At 44.4% G+C, this 23,780-nt stretch overlaps 1 protein-coding gene across 1 annotated transcript in view; it reads left to right on the forward strand.

Annotated features, from left to right (window-relative positions):
• The first annotated feature begins 2,962 nt into the window (after window positions 1-2,962).
• LOC147736699 (lectin-like) overlaps window positions 2,963-23,780 on the forward strand; it is a 121,507-nt gene continuing 100,689 nt past the window's right edge. Inside the window, exon 1 of the mRNA XM_086953813.1 lies at window positions 2,963-3,050. Coding sequence (XP_086809939.1) covers window positions 2,987-3,050 — 64 coding nt within the window. The 5' untranslated portion in view covers window positions 2,963-2,986. The remainder of the gene's footprint in view (window positions 3,051-23,780) is intronic.

Below are 23,780 nucleotides of genomic sequence, written 5' to 3' on the forward strand. Positions count from 1 at the left end.
AAAAAAAAACTGAAAACAAGCAAAGGATGGCAAAGATACCAAGAGGATTAAACACCATGCCCAGACACAGGAAATGAATGAAAAACAAGATGGCCGGCGCCCGTTCACGAGCGCGAAAGTAAGTTCGCGCGAGATTTTCCTCGCGATCTCGTGCGAACCTCTAGATTTCCCGCGCGATCTCGTGCGAACCTCTACTCGCAATGCGCTTACTGCGCGAGATTATACATAGCGGGCGGAAACGGAAATACGTCACGCAAACAAAATGGCCGCGCCCGTACTTGACCTTGGGGTAAATTCGCGTGTTGCGCTGCAAGCGGCTCGCGAATACTGCAAAAAAACTCGCGAAACAACAAGCCGCAAAAAAATAAAATGCTCATTCGCACGAATTGGCGGCTTCCGCGGTCGGTTTCGCACGACGCCGCGCCCCGCGAATAGCGCGAAAAAAACCGAAAAGCGATTTCAGCAAAAGCAAAAGCAATGAGCAGGTGCAAAAGGTCAACCTCATGATTTGTAACGATTCTTTGTAGTGCTTCCTGAGGGGGCCCTCCAGAATTCGGTTGCCTGCTTGCAACTATTTTGTGTGACCCTGCTCTGACCTTAACTGTATGCCACAAAGGTCCTGATTTACAGCTAAAGGAGCAGACAAGCAGGTGCCAGGCTGGAACTTTAAATTCTTTCAGTGACACATTAATTAGCCCCTAATTCATTATTGTCAGTTGGGGCAGGGCAGGTGTTGTAACTAATTTTGCAACAATGAAAGCACTTAGCAAGTGCAAAAGATCACTAATCAGGGCGCACTAAGAAAGCAGGTGCCAGCTAAAAAAATATTCTGTGACACATTAATCAGCCCCAAATTAATTCAGGTCACTTGAGGCAGGGAAGGTGTGCTTTGCTTTGCCGAAAATAATGTACACTGGACAACCAGAGGGTGTGGTGATGAAACAGAGGGTGGCATGGGTGGGCCAGAGGGTGGCATGAGTAGTCAGAGAGTGGCAGTGGTGACAGAGAGTGGCAGTGATGAAGAAGAGTGTCCCAAACAGGCTGGACATGTAGAAACAACAAGTTCGCAAAACTTGCGACCCGACAGGTAAGTTCGCAAATTGCGAAATTGTAAAAACCCTCGCGAACTGGCAGAAACACGGGCGAACACAAAAAATGCGGGAATTCGCGGATTTTGCGGATTGCGAATCCGCAAATCCGCAAAATTCGCGAACGCGAGATCCGCAAAATTCGCCCATGCTTACTATGCACCCTCTGAATGTTAAATGAGGAGGTTGTTGGTAAATCCAAAATTTTCAGAAGATAGGACTGGAAAAAAGTTGTTGGATTGGAACCTTCTGTGTGCTCCGGAAGACCATAAAGACGAAGGTTGTTCCTGCAATTACGATTTTCCAAATCCTCTGCTTGTCGTTTAAGATGGGAAACATCCGACTCCAGAGCAGTAATCCGAGAACATGAAGCTTGATGAGATTCCGTCGCCTGTTCTACAAGGAGAACTCGAGAGCCCAAAGAGGACCATTTGTCATGTAAAAATTGTAATGTTTTATTTGTTTCCTCCATGAAAGGTTTAGGAGAACGTATTTCTGCAAGAATTAAGTCCATGGAGGCTGTCGAGGAAGAGGAGGAGCCTGGATAAGGAGGATCTTTTTTCGGCCTTTTAGTGGAGGTTTTTTGGTAATTTACTCGTAGTTTGTGTTTTGGCCGTAGCACCAGAAGAGCTCTGCAATTGTGAATCCTCCATGTCTTGCATATTAGAATCAGAGTCAGAACCTACAACAGATTTAGTAGAAGCGGAGAGTTTAAACTGTCGTTGTTTCCCCATAGACAGAGAATGAAGTAGGGCAGAAAGCGAAAAATTCACAGTAATTTGCAAATAAAAGAGAGCACTAGAATGCAAACAATTGATAATAAGACCAAGTTATAGTCATTCAATATTCATTTAGAGGTGTACTCACCACATCCGAATACTAGGCACGGTTGTTCTTGAGTTGTTCATAGCATTTGCACACATATGTTTGAGTCTTTCCTATCCATGTTATGTAAGAGTAATTTTCCAACCCATCTGTTTTGAGAGGCCCATACCTGACAAAATACGGTAAACAGGTGGAAATATGCATCCAGGTGGGAAACACTTATGGCGCCTTTTTTGTGAGTGGGTATGTGTTTGGTTTATGGGCTGGAGGGCATATCCCAAACATACAAATTAGGTATGTACATCACAAATTTCTGGTATGCTTCGATAATTGTCGTGAAACTTGTGCTGTAAAATGCCCCATTTGAATTCCAGTTTTTCAAAAAGTAGTTCTAAATGTTTGTTATAAAAACCTATAATTTGAATCCCATACTTTCTAAAAATTTCTTGAGGGAGAAAACTTGCACTTGGCTTTTTTACTTCAGGCTTGCTTGCCGCGCTCACTGACACATTATGCTTGTGTATATTTGCACCCCAACACTTTTAAAATTAAACAGCCATCACTGATCTAAAAACACATGCAGCAAAACAAAGAGAGATGTGAATAGACATTAACATAAGGATACACACAGGGGCCTGAAATGAGAGGAGAACAGACATTAACATAAGGACACTCACAGGGGTCTGAAGTGAGATATGAGAGGAGAACAGACATTTTATAAGTTTGAATGAACTTTTTTTGTAATCGATCAGGAACACTAAAAGTAAACAGCAGAGTAAATGCAGTTTATTTTTATTTACTTTTTTAGAAAGATGAATGCATGAATTTACTGTTGTGTGTGTAGATTCCTTCGGGTTTCCTCAATTTTCTGTTCACACATTTATTTATATTTTTTAAAGATTTGGACTTGGCAGGATGTGTGTTTTGAAGAACATGTCAGAATGATTTATAAAAGGCGTATATTGGGTGACACGTGATATTGATTTGCAGAGTGTGCCCCTCTAACACAACTATTGATAAAGTGTGCCCTCCATGCATTCTTACAGGCCCAGAGGATAGAAGAGTCCGGGACGATGGGCGGTGCCAGGTCCAGGGTTCTGCTGCTCTGTGTCACCCTCTTCTTCGCTGTAGGATGGGGTAAGTAAAAGATAGCGCCCTGACCACACCGCTCTCCTTCTTGGCCGTTTGTGACACTGACCACACTCCACAGTGATTGACGCATATTTTGTTTTGCTGAATACATAATAGAGGCCTCTTCAGTAGCAGAATCGACTATGGAAACGCCCCCTACGTGGGAGCCCCGGCCAAGCTCATCAAACGACTGCAACGCATTAAAAACGCCTCTGCACGCCTGATCCTAGATGTACCATGCCACAGCCACATCACCCCCCACCTGTAAAACCTGCACTGGCTCCCCTTCAACAAAAGGATTTCCTTCAAGCTCCTCATCCACGCACACAAGGCACTCCACAAGACCGGCCCAGCCTACCTCAACAGACAACTCTTCTTCTACATCCCCAACCGCCAGCTCCTTTTCACCGACCTCGCCCTCGCCACCGTCCCTCGCATCCGAAGCTCAACCACCGGCGGCAGATCCTCATCCCACCTCGCCACCAAGACCTGGAACACCCTCCCACTGAGCCTACGACAGACCCAAGACCTGCTGATCTTCAGGAGGCTACTCAAGACCTGGCTGTTCGACCAGTAGCCCCTCCCCCCCTTTTTTCCCCCAGCGCTGTGAGACCCTCACGGTTAAGTAGTGCGCTCTACAAATTCTTGATTGATTGATTGATTGAGGCCTGAGGTTTTGTATCTTTTTATTTCTGGTGTAGGTTTAGTGCTGTATTTATAGTTTTTCAAAAACAGAAAGTGGTAGCAAGGCACAAGGAAACCGGATCGATGACTCTCCGGACATGGACTATCCTGATGCTTATTCGTTCAAGCCAAAGGACTCAAACTTGCCAGAAACAATAAAGTAATACACTTTAAATTCAATGATGACCTACTTTTAAGTCAAGAAAGTAAAACAGATGCTGAGCTACTGGGATGCTACAATGGGCAAGGAACAGTGCAAGTACAGTTGGATGCTTGTGGATTTTTTCTCCAGGATTGCTTGTTAAGTGCTTAAATAACAGATTGCCCTGAAGAAACCGCATTGGCTGTGTCCATGTTCCAATGAAATTTGAGAAATAAAGAATTTTCTAGGTACACAAAAATTCAGTGCATGAACCATTATTGAACATTGTAACATCTCGTATTATGTGTATTACCTCTAATCTTTCTGTCAAAAACTGGATTTATAGTTCTTCGCTTTGCTAATTTGTTACACTCCTATTACCAACACCATTGCACAGTATCATTTTTATTAAATGGTTTCTCTTAAAGCTTGTGGCTACCCAGATATGGGCTTAACTGCCCCTGGGGGTTTGTGTATTCGGGCAGGGAGAGGATGTAGAAAGTTAGTGTAACCTGGAGGTTTGTGTATTCAGGCAGTTGGAGGGTGTAGACAGTTTCTGTCATCTGGGTGTTTGTGTAATCAGGCAGTGGGAGGATGTAAACAGGTTGTGTCTTTAGGGGGTTTCTGTTTTTGGGCAGTGGGAGCATGTAGGCAGTCAGTGTCATCTGGGGTTTGTGCCTTTGGGCAGATGCAGGATGTCGGCAGTTAGTGTTGTCTGGTGGTTTATGTATTTGGGCAGTGGGAGGATGCAAACAGTTATTGTCAACTGGGGGTTTCTGTAATTGGGCTCTGGCAGAATGTAGGCAGTTAGTGTAGTCCTGGAGTACGTGTATTCAAAGCGTGGGTGGATGTAGGCAGTTAGTGTCATCTGGAAGTTTTTGTATTTAAGCAGTGGGAGGATGTGGGAAGTGAGTGTAGTCTGGGGGTGTGAGTATTCAGGCAGTGGGAAGATGTGAACATTGATGTCTAACGGTTTCTGTATTTGGGAAGTGGGAGGAAGTAGGAAGTCAGTACCGTTTTGGGGATTTGTATGTTTAGGCATTGCAAGATGTCAGCAGTTAGTATTGTCTGGGAGTTTGTGTATTCGGGCACTAGGAGGATGTAGGCAGTTAGTGTAGACTGGGGGTTTGTGCATTTAGGTTGTGAGAGGATGTCAGCAGTTACTGTTGTCAGGGGCGTTTGTTTGTTTGTGCACTGGGAGGATGTAGGCAGTTACTGTCGTCTGGGGGTTGTGTATTCAGGCACAGGGAGGTTGTAAAAAGTTACTGTCATCTGGGGGTTTGTGTCGTCAGGCAGGGGGATGATATGGACAGTTAGCATCATCTGGGGGTTTGTGTTTTCGGGCAGTGGGAAGATGTAGACAGTTAGTGTCGCCTCGAGTTTTGTGTATTCAGGCAGTAGGAGGGTGTAGACAGATTGGGGCATATTCTCAAGGGAACATCGTTGATTTAGCGGCAATTTTCAGCCACGAAAGTGGCAATAGATTAATTGCCCTATTCACAAGCCTGCGATAACAGCCGACATCACCAGTTTACCTGCAATAGCTGGCACAAAAAAATCGCCAAGGCTGAGAGAGACAACTAACTCTAATCATATCCAGTGTAGGCGTTTACGTCCAAAAACTCACTATAAAACCACTTTGCGATATTCTCAATGACCTGCCACATTGTTGATGCATGCCAAAAACAGGCGATAAGCCACGTTAGCAGCAGGGACTTAAGACCTGCTTTTTTTCTGGTCTTGTAGGATGACCTAGTTGACCTAGGGGAATATGAGACCTACATGGTCAATCAAAAAATTAAGGGACTAAAACGCAATCTAGAGAGATATACACACAAGTGGGCATTCCCATATATGGAGGACAAATACTATCAGCCTAGCACCTAGCAGCTGTATCACCCGGCAGGCCAGAGGGGTGGGAGACGTCAGGGAAGGAGTACACCGCAGAACTGGACATTTGATAGCACAAGTAGTGAAGAAAACACTAGTGCCCAACCTTCTGTCTCTAATCAGGGCAGAGTGAGATTTAATCCTCAGGACAGATCAGACGAGGATTTAGGTGCACTGTTCCAGTCTTTTTTTAGGTCAACACCAGGCAGACCGAGGAAGAGGGGGAGGGCAATCTCAGAGAGGGAGTGTCAGAAGTACAAACCAAACCAATGGAGCCGATGATGGTCCCACTGCCCCACTACCAGTACGCCCACCAGATGAGATTCTTGATGAGAGCATCAGCAGGGGGGAAAGGGGAAGTGGAAAAGAAGAGAGACTGCCCGGGAAAGATGACTGGTACTTTACGCCCTTATGTTCAGCATGGACTGGATACTCAGCATCTGCATAGGGAGAGAGCATATAACACTTCCAACAACATTCACATTTACCTAATTGTACTTCTTAGTATGATTTCTCTTACACGTTCATACCCAATTATCCTAGGCCTTTGCTACTCTCTTAAGTAATTTGGTTTGTCGTTTAGTTTCTTCCTGAATTCAGTATTACAATTGATATACTTATATATGGTAAACTCCAATTCGGTTGTCTTCAATCTGAATTCACTTGCCAATAAATTCACAACAGGAATAATTCTTGTAATCCTTAAATTTACTAGCTGAATGACAAACACTTATATCAACGCTGCAAAACTGAAGAATAATGGCTGCCTGTGATTTCTTCCTGAAGCGAATGAGTATCTAAGCTTCGCGATGCCAAATTGAAGAAGTCAAACTTGTCAGTTAAGTTTTATAAAGAACAAAAGTCTTACTGGTTCGTTGCTTCAACAAGAAGTCTTACCGGTACGTAGTTTCAAAAGAAAAGGTTCTTTATTCTTGAAGAGTGCTGGTAGAGCTCTAGTCTAGTAGCTCACCTACCACTGAGGAAAATAGTTGTGCATGTGTTTGCAATGTACACTGCATGAAATTAGTGAAAACAATTCTTTTCAGAGAATTCCGGGCAAACGCTGACGTCGAAAAAATGCTACCAAAACTTTACTTCAAAGAAATACGCAGGCTCGAAGGCAAAAAGCAGCGCGCCTCCATCACAGTTGAAGTGCGCTTTTCCCTAACGGAAACAGCGCATTAGACTCCTGATTCTAGCGCGCGCTGCAGGAAACTAGAGTGCTGACCTGAGTCTCCCTTTTTAAGTTTACTATCCACTTCATTGGCCATTTGTAAGTTCCACAACAGACAGGATAAAATATTCCGGGTTGCAGAATGTTGGCGCTTCCATTGTGGGTACTTGGCAAATTCTTTTAAACGTCTGCTCACTTTCTTATTCATTACCTTTTTACTGATACATCCTACCACAGTCCTAACAGGGAGAGGCAGGGCTCGCCAGAATTTGAACCAAACATGGCAATCCTACTCCTCCAGGGTCACACAGAGCAGAGGCAAGAAACCACTACAGTTCTGACTACTACAGTGATTGACATAGTAGTAAATCTATCCAATCATGTATTGACAAATGACAAACACCAGGTTTTAAACAAAGGACTTAGCTTTGTGCCCACTCTTGTACATGACAGCTTTAAGTGCATGAGTGAATTTTTTGAAGAGATGAGAAAAATCAAACTTAAAAAATTCTTTGCTTGCAAGGAACCTGATCCCCCTCTGTGTTCAGTACCAATCTGCATCGCCCTTCGTCCTTCTGCCCCCCCATGAGTTCAGTGGGATCTGAAGTACAGGTGTTAGAGGAGAAAGTTCACCAGGATATTGATCAGCTGGAGAAAGCAGAGAGCAAACGTGTTTTTTGTAATATGAGCAAGTCCGTTTGGGTGGCCGTTAAATCTTTGCAAAACAACAACTCACTGACCATCAAACCAGCCGATAAAGGCGGGGCAGTGGTCGTGATGAACACCATGGACTATGAGGCCCAAGTGTTACGGCTATTGGGGGCTCGACAGAACTATAGACCTTTTGCCCGTGATCCTACTGGGGAACTACAGGATCTTATAACTGGACTCGTGACAGTAGGGAAAGAGAAAAAATTGAGTACTTCTAAGGAAATGGACATCCTGATTAACACCAAACCGAGAACTCCGGCATTCTACATACTGCCTAAGATTCATAAAGCTTAACAGCCTCCACCGGGTAGCCCGATTGTTTCAGGGATTCAATCCGCGTTGGAGCCGTTGTCGCAGTTCTCTGACTTTTTCCTCAGGGAGTGTGTCATCAATCAACCTTCCTTCTTACAGGACACTATGGATATTTTAAATATCTTAGAAACTCTTGAATATGATCCTAGCCATCAATTTTTGATAACGATTGACATTGAATCGTTAAACACGAGTATACCCCAGGAAGCCACGCTGGTGGCAGCAGCCCGAGCCCTGTCAGTATGTGAGTGTTTCTACGACACGCCCCAATCGTTTGTACTCCAGTGTGTGGAGATAACTCTCACCCGTAACTTCTTCAAGTACAAGGAACAGCTGTACCTCCTGGTGTCTGGGACTTCAATGGTGGCTACTTTTACCCCAGTGTGGCCTGGATCTATGTGGACCAGTTTGAGGCACACTACATCCATCATGCATCTAACCCCTTCCAGAATAACATCTGCCTCTTGAAGAGGTTTATAGATGATGTGCTATGCTTCTGGTCAGGCACAGAAGTCGAACTCCAAAACTTTTTGGTTTGGTTGAATGGACTGGATCAATGCCTTAAATTCACCTGGAAAACCAGTAGGGACGCAGCAACATATCTGAATTTGGATATTTACGCAGTGGAGAATCAGTTGTGTACTAATGTTCACCAAAAACCGACAGATAAGAACTCTCTACTTCATTATAGGTTGTTCCAACCGCGTGCCCTCCGGGACAATCTGCCAGTGGGCCAATTTCTCCGGTACTGGAGGAATTGTAGCACCACAGAAAAATTTGTTGAACAAGCCACAGAACTGGCAGAGAAACTTGAAAAACGTGCATACCCTAAGAAAATTGTGAAAAATGCCCGGAAAAGGACATTGAACACACCAAGAACTGTGTTAGTGGAAAGGAATAAGAAAGAGAAAGGAGATTGTCTTCCGGTGGTTACCACGTTTGACCCTCTATCTACAAAAAATCTCCAAATCCTTAAGAGACATTGGCACCTGCTGAGTACGAACTGTTTCAAGATGCCAGCCCCCAAATTTGCTTTTGAAAGATCCAAGAATTTACGGTATCAATTGGTAGGCACTCATCCTAGACAAGTGTCGAACACCCTGGATCTTCAATTCACGAATTGTAACACTACCAATGTTATTTATCAAATGTCCTGTCCATGTGGGCTTTACTACATTGGTCTTACTACACATGAGATTAAAATCCGCATTCAGGAACATCTCAGCACTATCAAAGCCAGCAAATTGACAACTCGACTGGTAGTGCATTACCACTGACAAAAACATGGCTTGAGGGACATCAGATGGGTTGTTCTTGAGAAAGTATGGGGTGATCCATTGTATATCGAAAACAGATTGATCTCCAAGGTAGCCCGTTGGATATACCAGGAGAAGTCAGATAAAACAGGGTTGAATGATGTGATCGAGTGGAATAAAGTAATAGCACGCATATAGCCTCATAAACTGATATGTAGAACAGTATTTCTACCGCATTTATCAGTGGATGGTGTCAATCCTTTAGAATTCCTCAGATGCCTCATGTACAATCTCTGGTTTGGGGATCATCATACAACTTGCCCCTCCATGGCCCCCCCTTTTTTTTGGGAGGGAGGTAGAGAGTGCGTGATAAAAACTTGTTTCTCTCTGTGCTGTATAGCAGTCTGCACGGTTAGGCACCATTAGCTAACTACGAGTGTCCAACCCGCCTAGATGCAAGAGCAGGAGTTGTGGGGTGGAACCCCCTTTTTAGCTACAATTTACAGCATGTTCTCGAGTTTGTGATTTGTCTAGAGAAGGTTTGGGGCTTTTTCTATAAGACATGCCCTACTTTTAAAAAATATTCATTTGTTTCAATTAAGCCCCCTAAAAATATCCCTGTAGGAGTAGGAGTTTAGTACATCAAGTGAAACTGTAGATTTGTATTTATATCATGAGCACAGGGGGAGTACATTAGTTAGTTTGGACTTTTTACCCACTCTAAGATGGCCGCCATAGTCAAGCATCACGTGACATGTGAGGGTGCACGTTGCAAGGGCGTCAGAGTTCGCCGGGTGAAAGAGTTTTAAAAGCCCCGCATTGGAGAAGCAGCATAGCGGGGAGTTTGATACTGAACGCATCGGTCAAGGTCCGGTAAGAATGTGCTTGCGTAATTGGAGGTAACCGCTGCAGTAGTATGATACGGGTGTACTCCACACGCACTCCCCTCCAAGGATTACATCCTTTTGGGAGACCTCAACTTTCACCTTGAAAAGAACAACGACCGCAACTCCACCACCCTTCTGGACAACCTCGCCAACCTCGGACTTAAACAACTGGTCACTTCCCCCACCCACATCGCAGGTCACACTCTCGACCCTATCTTCACCTCCAGCAATCATGTCTCCTTCAGCCACACTACGGCTCTCCTCTGGACTGACCACAGCTGCGTTCACTTTTCCTACAACAAGCCCACATCCAACAACCATCCTCAACCTACTCTGCAAAGAAACTGGAACAAAATAACCACCGACCAGATCTCCTCATCGCTTCTTCTAAACCCCCCAGCCCACTCCTCAAACCCCGACCAAGCCGCCACTAACCTCACCCTATGGCTATCCAACAGCGCCGACTTCCTAGCACCACTGAAAAAGCGACAAAACAAACTTGGCAGCAAGAAGGCATCATGGTTCAACGATGATCTTAAGAAATCCAAGAAATTATGCCGCTCCCTTGAGAAGGCCTGGAAAAAAGACCCAACCACCAGTACCAAGGACGCCTTCAAAAACGCCACCCGCATACACCACCAACTGATCCGAAAAGCCAAGAAAACCGCCTTGAAGGAACGACTAGATAACAACGCCCACAACAGCAAGGAACTTTTCAACATCGTCAAGGAATTTACTAATCCCTCAGCCAACTCTAACGACATCACCCCCTCTCAAGCACTCTGCGACTCCCTAGCCTCATTCTTCCACAACAAAATTGCAGACATCCACAACAGCTTCGACAACCAACCCGAAGACCAACCCACCCAACCTTCTGCTGAACCTCCACCCCCCTCGAACATACTTAATGACTGGAACCCAATCTCCACTTAGGACACCATCCGCCTGATGAACTCCATCCACTCAGGATCCCCCACAGACCCATGCCCTCACCACATCTTCAACAAAGCAGACTCCATCATTGCACCGCACCGCCGAGACGTCATCAACTGCTCCTTCAAATCCGCCACCTTCCCAGAAAGCTGGAAACACGCTGAACTCAGCGCCCTTCTGAAAAAACCCACAGCGGACCCCACCGAACTCAAAAATTACCGCCCCATCTCGCTCCTTCCATTCCCGGCCAAAGTCATCGAGAAAGCTGTCAACAACCAGCTCGCCGCCTTCCTCGAAGCCAACAAATCCCTCGACTCCTCTCAGTCCGGCTTCCGAGCAAAACACAGCACTGAAACCGCCCTCATCGCAGCAACAGACGACATTCGAACTCTACTAGACAATGGAGACACAGTCGCCCTCATCCTCCTCGACCTCTCCGCAGCCTTCGACACAGTCTGCCATAGCACCCTTCTACAGCGCCTCAGAAACGTTGGAATCCAAGGAAAAACTCTGGAATGGATCACCTCATTCCTCACCGGAAGAACTCAGAGAGTCCGCCTTCCACCATTCAAGTCAGTAGCCACTGAAGTCATCTGCGGCGTACCACAAGGATCCTCACTCAGTCCCACCCTTTTCAACGTATACATGAGCCCCCTCGCGGCCATCGCCCGCCAACACAACCTCAACATCATCTCCTACGCGGATGACACTCAACTGATCCTATCACTCACCAATGACCCTAGCACCGCCAAAACGAACCTACTCGAAGGAATGAAAGAAGTAGCCGAATGGATGAAACACAGCCGTCTGAAACTGAACTCAGATAAAACAGAAGTCCTCATCTTAGGTACCTCCCCCTCCGCATGGGACGACTTTTGGTGGCCAGAAGCCCTCGGAAAAGCACCCATCCCGACAGACCACGCACGGAACCTAGGCGTCATCCTGGACTCCTCACTTTCAATGAACAGACAAGTCAACGCCGTCTCCTCATCCTGTTTCAACATTCTTCGCATGCTCAAAAAAACATTTCGTTGGATCCCCACCGAAACTAGGAAAACGATCACCCACGCTCTGGTCACGAGCCGACTGGACTATGGAAACACCCTCTACGCCGGGACTACCGCCAAACTCCAGAAAAAACTCCAGCGAATCCAAAACGCCTCAGCCAGGCTCATATTAGACATCCCGCGTAAAGAACATATCTCTGATCACCTGAAAAACCTCCACTGGCTTCCGGTCAATAAGAGGATCACTTTCCGGCTCCTTACCCACGCACACAAAGCACTATACGAAATCGGACCAGAATGCCTCAACACACGACTGTCCTTCTACACCCCCTCCCGCCAGCTTCGATCTTCCAACCAAGCCCTTGCCACTGTACCTCGCATCAACAAGACCACCATGGGAGGTAGATCCTTCTCCTACCTAGCAGCCAAAACCTGGAACTCACTTCCCACCCACCTTCGCCTTACCCAGAACCACCTAGGATTCAGAAAGTAACTTAAAACGTGGATATTTGACAAGTGATTCCCCACCCCTCCTTATGCGCCTTGAGACCCTCTGGGTATGTAGTGCGCTATATAAATTCTATGACTCTATGACTCTATGACTTGGGCGCAGGGGAACCGCAATAGAAGGAAACATGTGGCAGCAGTGGATGTATATCCGAAAGTGAATATCCTTCTTGGGGGCCGTGTGTAATTTACAAGGTGCATTGATGTCATGACACTGAGAGCAGGTGGTGAAAGCGATGTGGGCAGAATTAATTAGCTGGGATGATAACAACACTACAATTCATGCACCACAAGTAGGCAGTGCGCTGGATTGAGGGGACCCATGATGGTGGTGTTACATTGTGTTGTGAGGGGGGAATTTGATGACTTTGAGAGCAATATTCAACAGTGTGGCAGGTGTTAAACCTGGTGTATTACCATAAACCCCATGGGCTTTGAAATGGCAGTATATGTGTGTATCCCGCTTACAGGTTGACGGAGTGTAATTGGTATTACCAGACGTGGATGCGCACACATCGCGTTTATACTGGTGGCTGCAGGTATGCCAGAGAGTGGCAACCACCACTTTATGTTCAATGAGCAATTACAATGTAAATTAACTTTTGTTCCTGGGGCAATTATTGATCAGTGTCACTCTATGTATGTCTTTATGTGTTGTGTCTGTGTCTGTGTTCTACAGGTTTTTACTGCTGTGCAATCACAGTAGGGTGTGGACTGACCCATAGCCCTGAAGAACTTGCCGACAAATAATGATAGGCAATGAAACATGTTGGCTTCATGTGTGTTAAAATGAAGCTCAACAAAAAAGCTGGGGGAGTGCAGGAACTACCTGCACTGCTTCCTAAGGCACTCCGAGTGGAGAAGGAAACGTCTTCAGTGGACGTTCACTGTATGTTAGCGAAGTCGAGAATAAAAATACACTAAGCGTTAGTGCTCCATTTCAGGTACGTTTATTTTGAAAGTCATGTATTAAGTCATAGTGATTTCAAAAGAAACATGTATACATAATTCAATGTTCAAAAGAGTCCAATTGCATTGATAGTGTCCCTATGCATTTCCGGACTGTGGCCCTTCATAAAGGGGAAAATTCGCAATCTGAAAATGAGAGTACAAAGTATCAGGGATAGGGGCCACGTTTGACCCTCTATCAACAAAAATTCTCCAAATCCTTAAGAGACATTGGCACCTGCTGAGTACGAACTGTTTCAAGATGCCAGCCCCCAAATTTGCTTTTAAAAGATCCAAGAATTTACGGTTATCAATTGGTAGACACTCATCCTAGACAAGTGTCGAACACCCTGGATCTTCAATTCACGAATTGTAACACTACCAATGTTATTTATCAAATGTCCTGTCCATGTGGGCTTTACTACATTGGTCTTACTACACATGAGATTAAAATCCGCATTCAGGAACATCTCAGCACTATCAAAGCCAGCAAATTGACAACTCGACTGGTAGTGCATTACCACTGACAAAAACATGGCTTCAGGGACATCAGATGGGTTGTTCTTGAGAAAGTATGGGGTCATCCATTGTATATCGAAAACAGATTGATCTCCAAGGTAGCCCGTTGGATATACCAGGAGAAGGCAGATAAAACAGGGTTGAATGATGTGATCGAGTGGAATAAAGTAGCCTTATAAACTGAGCACATAGCATCATAAACTGATATGTAGAACAGTATTTCTACGGCATTTATCAGTGGATGGTGTCAATCCTTTAGAATTCCTCAGATGCCAGAGAGTGGCAACCACCACTTTATGTTCAATGAGCAATTAAAATGTAAATTAACTTTTGTTCCTGGGGCAATTATTGATCAGTGTCACTCTATGTATGTCTGTATGTGTTGTGTCTGTGTTCTACAGGTTTTTACTGCTGTGCAGTCACAGTAGGGTGTGGACTGACCCCTAGCCCTGAAGAAGTTGCCGACAAATAATGATAAGCAATGAAACATGTTGGCTTCATGTGTGTTAAAACGAAGCTTAACAAAAAACCTGGGGGAGTGCAGGAACTACCTGCACTGCTTCCTAAGGCACTCCGAGTGGAGAAGGAAACTTCTTCAGTGGAAGTTCACTGTATGTTAAAGAAGTCGAGAATGAAAATACACTAAGCGTTAGTGCTCCATTTCAGGTAAGTTTATTTTGAAAGTTACGTATTAAGTCATAGTGATTTCAATAGAAACATGTATATATAATTCAATGTTCAAAAGAGTCCAATTGCATTTATAGTGTCCCTATGCATTTCCGGACTGTGGCCCTTCATAAGGGGAAAATTTGCAATCTGAAAATGAGAGTACAAAGTATCAGGGATAGGGGCCGCCTCCAACGAACAAGTACATAAACAGTAAAGCTAAACTTAACGCGTGCCAGAGTGGGTACCACGAGCGGTGAGTCACAACTAAATAACTGTGAGTATGAAAAACTGCATGCAAAAAGGTACGTATCAAATACAGGGTAACTGAATGAAAATGAAGAGGGTAAAATTGTAGTGACAAAGATGTGTGAATAAAGTTAAGCAACCCTAAATTGAAGTTGAACACAAGGTGACTGAAAGTTAACCAAAGAAGGTGAAAGTCGTGGAGAAAATAGCGTTTGAATAAAGCTAAAAATGCCAGAAAGTGGAGCGGTAAGCAAAACGGGTGTGCGACGGTCAAAAATGAACTTACAAACTGTTAGGTTAGCTTATAGGTCACGGAGACAAAATGCATGTTTAAACAACAAGCATTAATCACCTGAATGATAAGAGTGGGATAGAATGCGGTGTTCCACGCTTAACGGATGGTGTACAGGAAAGACGCGTAGCGTGTCAGTCAGGGGAATGAAAGTTACGAGAGTAAACGCGGAAGTAAATAGAAATGGACTTGGAGGGTGAAAACAAACAAAGGACTCAAGGAGAAATACAAATGAAAATGAGCGTAAAAAACAAGTAATAATGTCAAAGTAATGAGGACTGCGACCAGGAAAACTGACAATTAGTGTGCATAAAAAAATAAAAATAACGATGTTAAATAAAAAACCATAGATCTTAACATCAAAAAACGGACGCACACTGGCGGCCACCTTAGGTGAGGAGTACGGAAAGTGATCTTAAACAAGGTAAGTAAAATCAGACAATGAACGGAGTTACAATTAGGAACATACAGATAAAGAGAAAAGAATACGAAGTGATAACACTATAGGAAACGATCAGGTGATTATCCAGAACAATAAATGGAGAGAATGAGAGGCAAGGACACAAGAAAAATGGTTATCAGAGGTAAAACATGGATAGACCAGCGTATGAAAAATGTAGATAGTGAGGAAATGCAGGATGAGAGAAAGGGGAAAAAACGTAGAGCTCAAGAAGACACAAGGTGCAAACATGTGAAGTATCAAGGAAAGTAAAAGTAAATGGTTGGGTAAAAAGTGTGAAGAAATGAGGATAGTAAAATGGAAAAGTGAATGGGTAACACAAAACCTGTAGGGTGTGGAAAAAGTTGAAATAAAAAGTGGAGAAAGCAGTAGAACGAGAGTACACGCGGAGCGTGTGGGGTGTAGAAAGGGTTGAAATAGAAAGTGGAAAAAGCAGTAGAACAAGAGTACATGAGGATAAAAGGTGATTATCAGCAAGTAGGACAACAAGTAGATCAAAGGAAGCAACTGTATTCAATCCTGTCGTTAAGGCCTTTAGGCTGGCAGGCATCAAGTCTCTTTATCCAGACTGTTTCTCTTTGTAAGAGTCTTTTTTTGTTATCAGTGCCTGGTCTCAACGGTACAATCTCCAATACAAGGAACAGCAGTTGACTGACGTTGTGGTGGTGTGCAGTAAAGTGGGCCACAAGGGGTGCTTTGGTCATCTTATTCCTTATGGTACTCTTGTGTTCAGTCAGACGAACCTTTACTTTTCTTTCAGTCTTACCTACATAAGGTAACCTGCAGGGACATTTGAGTAGATACACAACGTTTTTGGAGTCACAAGTTGCGTTAGTCAGAGGTTTAATGACTTTTCCACATGATTGATGATTAATGATATTCCCTTTGATGATATTGTGACAATGACTGCAATTCAGGCAGGGTTTGGTGCCAGTGTAATGAATGGAAGGGTCATTAGGTTGAGTCTCCAATATGTTCTTGATATTTTTAGCTCTTTCGTAGGCGAACAGTGTTTTGTGATTGAAAATACCCTCGAAATCTGGTTCATATTGGATCATATCCCAATTCTTTAGAATGATGTTTTTGATGGCCATGCTTTTGGTGGAGTATTTGGACACAAACACTAGTCTCTGGTTGCTGGTAGATTTGATCTGTGGAATCAAAAGATCTTGGCGATTCTTGGTGGAAATACATGTTTTGGCTGTCTGTAGAGTGGATACCGGATATTTACGTTCCCTGTATTTCTGAAGGATCTTTTGCTCATAAAGGTCATATGCCTCTGGTTCAGAACAGATTCTTTTGGCCCTTAACAACTGTGAATAAGGTAGATGTCTTTTCAAAGAGGCAGGATGACAACAGGTGAAAAATAGGGCATTGTTTCTGTCGGTAGCTTTCACGAACAAGTCAGTAACTAGTTTATTCTCCTGCAGAGTAACTTGGACGTCCAGAAAAGGTAGACTGGTGGAGCTGATGATGTGAGTGAACTGTATGTGATCATCAAGATTATTGATGTACATCAGAAACCCAGAGATTTCATCAGGGTGACCAATCCAAATTAAAAAAATATCATCAATATATCACCACAGGGTGAGGATGTTGTTTATCCATTTGTTGTTATTCAAGATGTGATCCAGTTCCATGCGGTGCATGAAGAGGTTGATGTAGCTAGGCGCTGCGCAATTACCCATTGATGTACCAACGAGTTGAAGGTAATATTCATTGTTCCAAGAAAAGTAGCTGTGGTAGAGTGTGAATTGTATAAGTTCAAGTATTTGAACTTTCAAGTCATCGTCGATAGGGTAGGTTAACAAAAAAGATTCAATAGCTTCAATGCCCCTATTGTGTGGTATCGATGTGTACAAGGCACATACGTCAATGGTAACCAAAGTGTATGTGGTGTCAGGCTCCAGAGTCACTTGTTGGAGTCGGTTCAAAAAATCTGTAGTGTCCCTTAAGTAAGTAGACATAGTTTTAACAATGTTCTGAAGGTATAGGTCGATAAATATACCAGTTGGTTCATGGATGGAGTTTTTGGTCGATACAATAGGGCAAAAAGGTGGTTGGTGTAGATTTTTATGAATCTTAGGTAGCATGTGTATGCTGGGACATTTAGGATGGGATTGTGTTAGATATTTGTGATCTTTGTCGGTGATGGTTCCCATCATACCAGCTTTATCCAAGATGGTTTTCAAAACATTGGAAAAGGTCTCAGTAGGATCATGCGTTAGCTTCATGTACAAGTCAGCGTCGCGGACATGTTCAGTCACACTCTTATTGTAGTAGTCACTGTCCAAAATAACCAGTGCTCACCCTTTATCTGCTTTGCAACAGACGAAATTCGGATTGCATGCGATTTGGTTCAACGCTCTGGATTCCCTACGGTTGAAGTTGTTGCGTTTAGGGGCTGGTCTTCTGAAACACTCCTTGAGGAAATTCATAGTGATGGTTTCGTATGAATCCAAAATCTTATGGCTCACCGGGGTCAAGAATGTGCTCTTGCTCTTCAATTCCTTGCAGGTGTGAGTCACGGGAGTGCTCGTTGGGGGACAGACGATGATAAAGAAGTGTTGTAGTCTCAAACTGCGCATAAATTTGTATAAGCTCACTTCGGTTTCCAGTTCAGAGGCGTTGTATGTAGCAACAAATGAGATACCTTGTTCAAGTGTAGACAATTGAGAGTTAGTTAACGTCGTTTTAGAAATGTTAATAACTAGGGTTTTTTGCTCCTGGTTGCCTGAGCTATGGATGTGGTTGTTTCTTTTGCGGCTTCTGCTCCTCCGGGTTCGACGGTGATAGCGGGGCCTTTCTCTAAAAAAGAAACACCAGATGTTGAGGCGCTGGTTTGAGAAATAATTTCAGTGGTCTTAGAGGGAGGGACATTTCTGGATGGTCTTCCGTGGGGAGCGCCTCCTCTTTGTGATATAGAACCGTCAGTAGAACTCCCCTCATCTGATAAGGGGTTATTATACGATCTTTGTTGTCTGCGTTGGGCATAAACTTCAGCCCAACTACACAACTCCCCCAGTTTGTAGTCCATGGTATTGCGTTTGTACTTTCTGATCTTTCTGTCGTTAATTTCCTTTGTATATTTATCCAATTGGATATTGATATCAGCACGAGCTCTTTCCAATTCATCTTTAGACATAATATTGTCCAAATTATGTTGAATTTGAGCAATTTCTTTCTCTAAATCGTCGATGATTTTTGAAAGTTCATCTACTATTAGTAGAATTAAATCAAGTGAACAATGGTTGAGGATGGCGTACCATCATTCCGTGAATTTCGGATTGCTCCTGCAGAGAGTAGGCTTCAAGGCGATGTGTAAACCTCTCGGGATACGTTGGTCTTTGTGGTATCTAATGAGAGTTTTGTCGTGTAGGCGTTGGTTGATGACTCTTTTGGATGTATATAGTAGTTGTCTTAAAATGCTGGGGTTTCAAAATGTGTTTGTGGAGGACGGATACACTTTCTGGATCAAAGAGTATATGCGTCTCGTTTCTTCAGGGGTAAATCCAAATGATTCAGCACGATTGGCTGTGGTGCTGGAGATCTCTTCGTAAGACGTTTTGGGTGGGTGCTCGCCAAAATTGGCCAGAGGAAATATATGAATAAGCTATACGAAGTGGGATGGCGGCACACCCTCTGTAAAAGTTCAGCAAAGTCAATTTAAATACGATGGTTATCGTGTCTTTGGCTGCCAAGGAAAGAGTCCCTCCTGGCCAGTGGGGGCTCCAAATTTCAACAGAAAAGCTGGGGGAGTGCAGGAATCACCTGCACTGCTTCCTAAGGCACTCCGAGTGGAGAAGGAAACTTCTTCTGTGGACGTTCACTGTATGTTAGCGAAGTCGAGAATGAAAATACACTAAGCGTTAGTGCTTCATTTCAGGTAAGTTTATTTTGAAAGTCACTTATTAAGTCATATTGATTTCAATAGAAACATGTATATATAATTCAATGTTCAAAGGAGTCCAATTGCATTGATAGTGTCCCTATGCATTTCGGGACTGTGGCCCTTCATCAGGGGTAAATTCGCAATCTGAAAATGAGAGTACAAAGTATCAGGGATAGGGGCCGCCTCCAAGGTATAAGTACATAAACAGTAAAGCTGAACTTAACGCGTGCCAGAGTGGGTACCACGAGCGGTGAGTCACGACTAAATAACTGTGAGTATGAAAAACTGCATGCAAAAAGGTATGTATCAAACACAGGGTAACTGAATGAAAAATGAAGAGGGTAAAATCGTAGTGACAAAGATGTTTAAATAAAGTTAAGCAACCCAACTCGTTTTTTGTGCCCTTCCGCCCTCTGTTAGATTCATTTTTCCCTTGTTTTTCTGCCCTTCTGCCCTCTGTTAGACTCGTTTTTTGTGCCCTTCTGCCCTCTGTTATTCCCTTGTTTTTGTGCTCTTCTGCCCTCTGTTAGACTTGTTTTTTTGTGCCCTCCTGCCCTCTGTTAGACTCATTTTTGTGCCTTTCTTCCCCGTTAGACTCGTTTTGTGCCCTTCTGCCCTCTGTTAGACTTGTTTTTCCTTTGTTTTTCTGCCCTTCTGTCCTCTGTAAGACTGTTTTTGTGCCTTTCTGCCCACTGCATCACCACATCATAACTCAGCGCTACCCCAGCATCACTCAGCACCACCGCAGCATCACTCAGCGCCACCACAGCATCACTCAGCGCCACCACAGCATCACTCAGCGCCACTACAGCATCACTCAGCGCCACCACAGCATCACTCAGCGCCACCACATTATCACTCAGCACCACCACAGCCCCACTCAGCACCACCACAGCATCCATCAGCACCACTACAGCATCACTCAGCACCACCACAGCACCAATCAGCACCACCACAGCATCACTCAGCGCCATCACAGCATCACTCAGCGCCACCACAGCATCACTCAGCACCACCACATTATCACTCAGCACCACCACAGAACCACTCAGCACCACCACAGCATCACTCAGCACCACTACAGCATCGCTCAGCACCACCTCACCTCAGCATCACTCAGCACCATCCCAGTATCACTTAGCACCACCACAGCACCACTCAGCATCACCACAGCACCACTCAGCACCACCACAGCACCACTCAGCACCACCACAGCACCACTCAGCGCCACCCCAGCATCAATCTGCGCAACCATTCAACAACAACTGGTTCAAATATGTTCTCTCAATGTTTCAAACTTTATTACAAATGTCACAAAAAGATGTTAATATTTCACTTCTGTTCTTGGATTTACGTCACAATAAAATACACTGAACAAAATCTTCACAAAAGTTATTTACAAAAGTTTAGGCTATTGCCATTATAAATTAAAATCACTTTTATTTAAGTATTAATTATTTTAAAAAATTAAAAGCCATTGTAATTTGTAATATCAATATAGCTAAGTCACGTAAATACAAAACATGTTGCATTACAAACTCTATAGGTGTCTCATTTGCGAAAGTTATAACTATTGGCATTGTAAATGACAAAGCTATTAATTTAGCTATTTTCAAAACCAACACATAAATAAAAAAAATTGTCATTTACAAGACCAATAGCTCAAACTTTCCTAATGCGAGACCTATTGCATTGCAAATGCTTGTTTTTATATCTGTCAGTGCTTCCTGTTGAGGGTTAATTTTCCTGACAGGCGCCTCATTGCCTACTTGTAACTATTCTCTGACCCTGTTTCAAGGATCAGAGCAGGGTCAGAGAATAGTTGCAAGTAGGCAACGAGGCGCCAGAAAGCCCTTACAGGTTTACAGCAGCAGGTGCCCAAGTTGAAGTTAATTTCTTTGTAACCCTTTTGCAAAAGGTTACAAAAAATTTGCTTCAGCTTTTGCACCTGCTGCTGTAACCCTTTAAGTGCTTGGCTGAAAATGAGATGTTGCAGCGCACCTGGTAGACTCTGATCTGACCTCTCACCAAGAATTTGGAAAGGAGGCAGACAAATGGGTGAGAACCAGGGTGAAGTAGAAGGTACAGCACCAAGGTGGTGACCAGAAGAAGCAAGATCCTAATAAGGGTGGAGAGAAGGATAAAGACCAGAAGTCTTCACCCCGCCCCCAAAAATCTTGTAACGGTGGGGATTCCCCATCATCCAAAAAGAAAGGCCAAAAGAAACCATGGTGTAAAACCTGTAAACAGAATAGCCACTGGACTAGTGATTGCACTAGATCAAAAGATTCAACTTCAGCCACCATTGCCCTAAGGCAATTGTTCCCCCTAGCTCAGCTCCAAGTGGTGGTACTAAGAATAATGGTGTAGTAGGGTTAACCCTGGGTTCTGAGATGGGCTCTTTCCTAGTCAGTGTTCCAACTCAGGCTGTACGGATCTGTGATGGAGCATGGATATGTCCTCCTTTGTGAGTAACTTGGGCAAATACAGACAGCAGCCTTTGATACATGGAAAAGATGCTATGGTCTACAGAGACACAGGGGTAAGTGTCACAATAGTAACCCAAGACCTTGTGCCTCCTGAGGATCTCATACTTGGTGAAACTTACCAAGTGACCAATGCTAGCAATGACAGGACCAACCAATCCCTGGCAGTTGTTAATTTCTCCTGGGGAGGGGTAACTTGTCGCAAGAAGGTTGTGGTAAGTGCAGACCTCCCTGTTGAGTGCTTGCTTGGCAATGATTCAGAGACTTCAGGTTGGGCTGAAGTGAAGCTCAGGACCCATGCAGAAATGTTAGGGATCTCTGCACATGTGTTTGCTGTGACTAGGTCACAGGCCAAAATGTCTAACACTGAACAGGCCCTGGATTCTGGAATAATGGACCAGGTGCCTTCCAAGAAAAGGGGCAGTAGGGTAAAGGCAGTGCCTTACCCCCTGACTCAGAATGCAGATCAGTCTCTTGAGGGAGATGATTGTAGTCCTGAAGAAAGAACCTTCCCAGGTGAGCTTGAGCCTGATCAGGTTGACTTCTTGGAGTAGGGGGCTCTTCTGGGGCAGATCTAAGCAAGGAGCAGCTGAGCTGCCCTTCTCTTGAATCCCTCAGACAGCAGGCTGCTGATGAGGCTGCTGGGAATGCTAGTTGCACCCACAAGATTTATTGGGATGATGGACTCCTGTACTCAGAGATTAGCGACCCCCAAGCCTGGTCAAGGGCTTCCTATTGACACCAGCCCATGATATTCCTCTAGCAGGTCACCTGGACCAATACAAGACTTGGGGCAGGCTTGTCCCTCACTTTCATTGGCCCCATATGTCTGAATACAAAAGGAGTTTGTCGATCCTGTGTCACCTGTCAAGCCAGTGGCAAGGCAAGTGATACCACAAAGGCCCCCTGATACCACTACCTGTGGTGGGAGTTCCCTTTGATAGGGTAGGGATTGGCATTGTTGGTCCCATGGATCCTCAAACAGCATTTGGGCACAGGTTTATCCTGCTGTTGGTTGACCATGCCACTAGGTACCCAGAAGCAATTTCCCTTAGAACAGCTAAAGCACCTGTGATGGCAAGGACCCTTTTGGGAGTGTTCTCAAGGGTGGGTTTCCCTAAGGAGGTAGTTTCTGACAGAGGTGCAAACTTTATGTCCAGTTACTTGACTGCAAAGTAGAAGGAGTGTGGAGTGAATTACATATTCACCACACCCTATCACCCACAATGCAATGGTTTAGTCGAAAGGTTCAACAAAACCTTAAAGGGTATGATCAAGGATCTCCCAGAAAAGCTTAGGCGGAGATGAGACATCCTACTGCCCTGCCTTTTATTTGCATATAGGGAGGTTCCTCAGAAGGAGGTTAGTTACAGCCCTTTTGAACTTCTGTTTGGGCATCTTGTAAGAGTTCTATTGTGCTTAGTGAAGGAAGGATGGGAGTTACCTCTCTAACGCCCTAAACGGGACACAGTGGACTATGTACGTGGTCTCCGCTCCAGGATGACTGAATACATGAAAAAGGCAACCAAAAATCTTGAGGCTAGCCAGGAATTACAGAAAGCCTGGCATGACCAAAAGGCTGTGCTGACTGTTTACCAGCCAGGACAGAACGTGTGGGTGTTTGAGCCTGTGGTCCCAGCAGCCCTCCAAGACAAGTGGAGTGGCCCCCATACAATTGTTGAACAGAAGGAAGAAGTTACCTCTGTGGTAGACCTTGGAAC

Source organism: Lissotriton vulgaris, chromosome 1_2 (genome assembly GCF_964263255.1).
Source record: "Lissotriton vulgaris chromosome 1_2, aLisVul1.2, whole genome shotgun sequence".
Lineage (NCBI taxonomy): Eukaryota > Metazoa > Chordata > Amphibia > Caudata > Salamandridae > Lissotriton > Lissotriton vulgaris.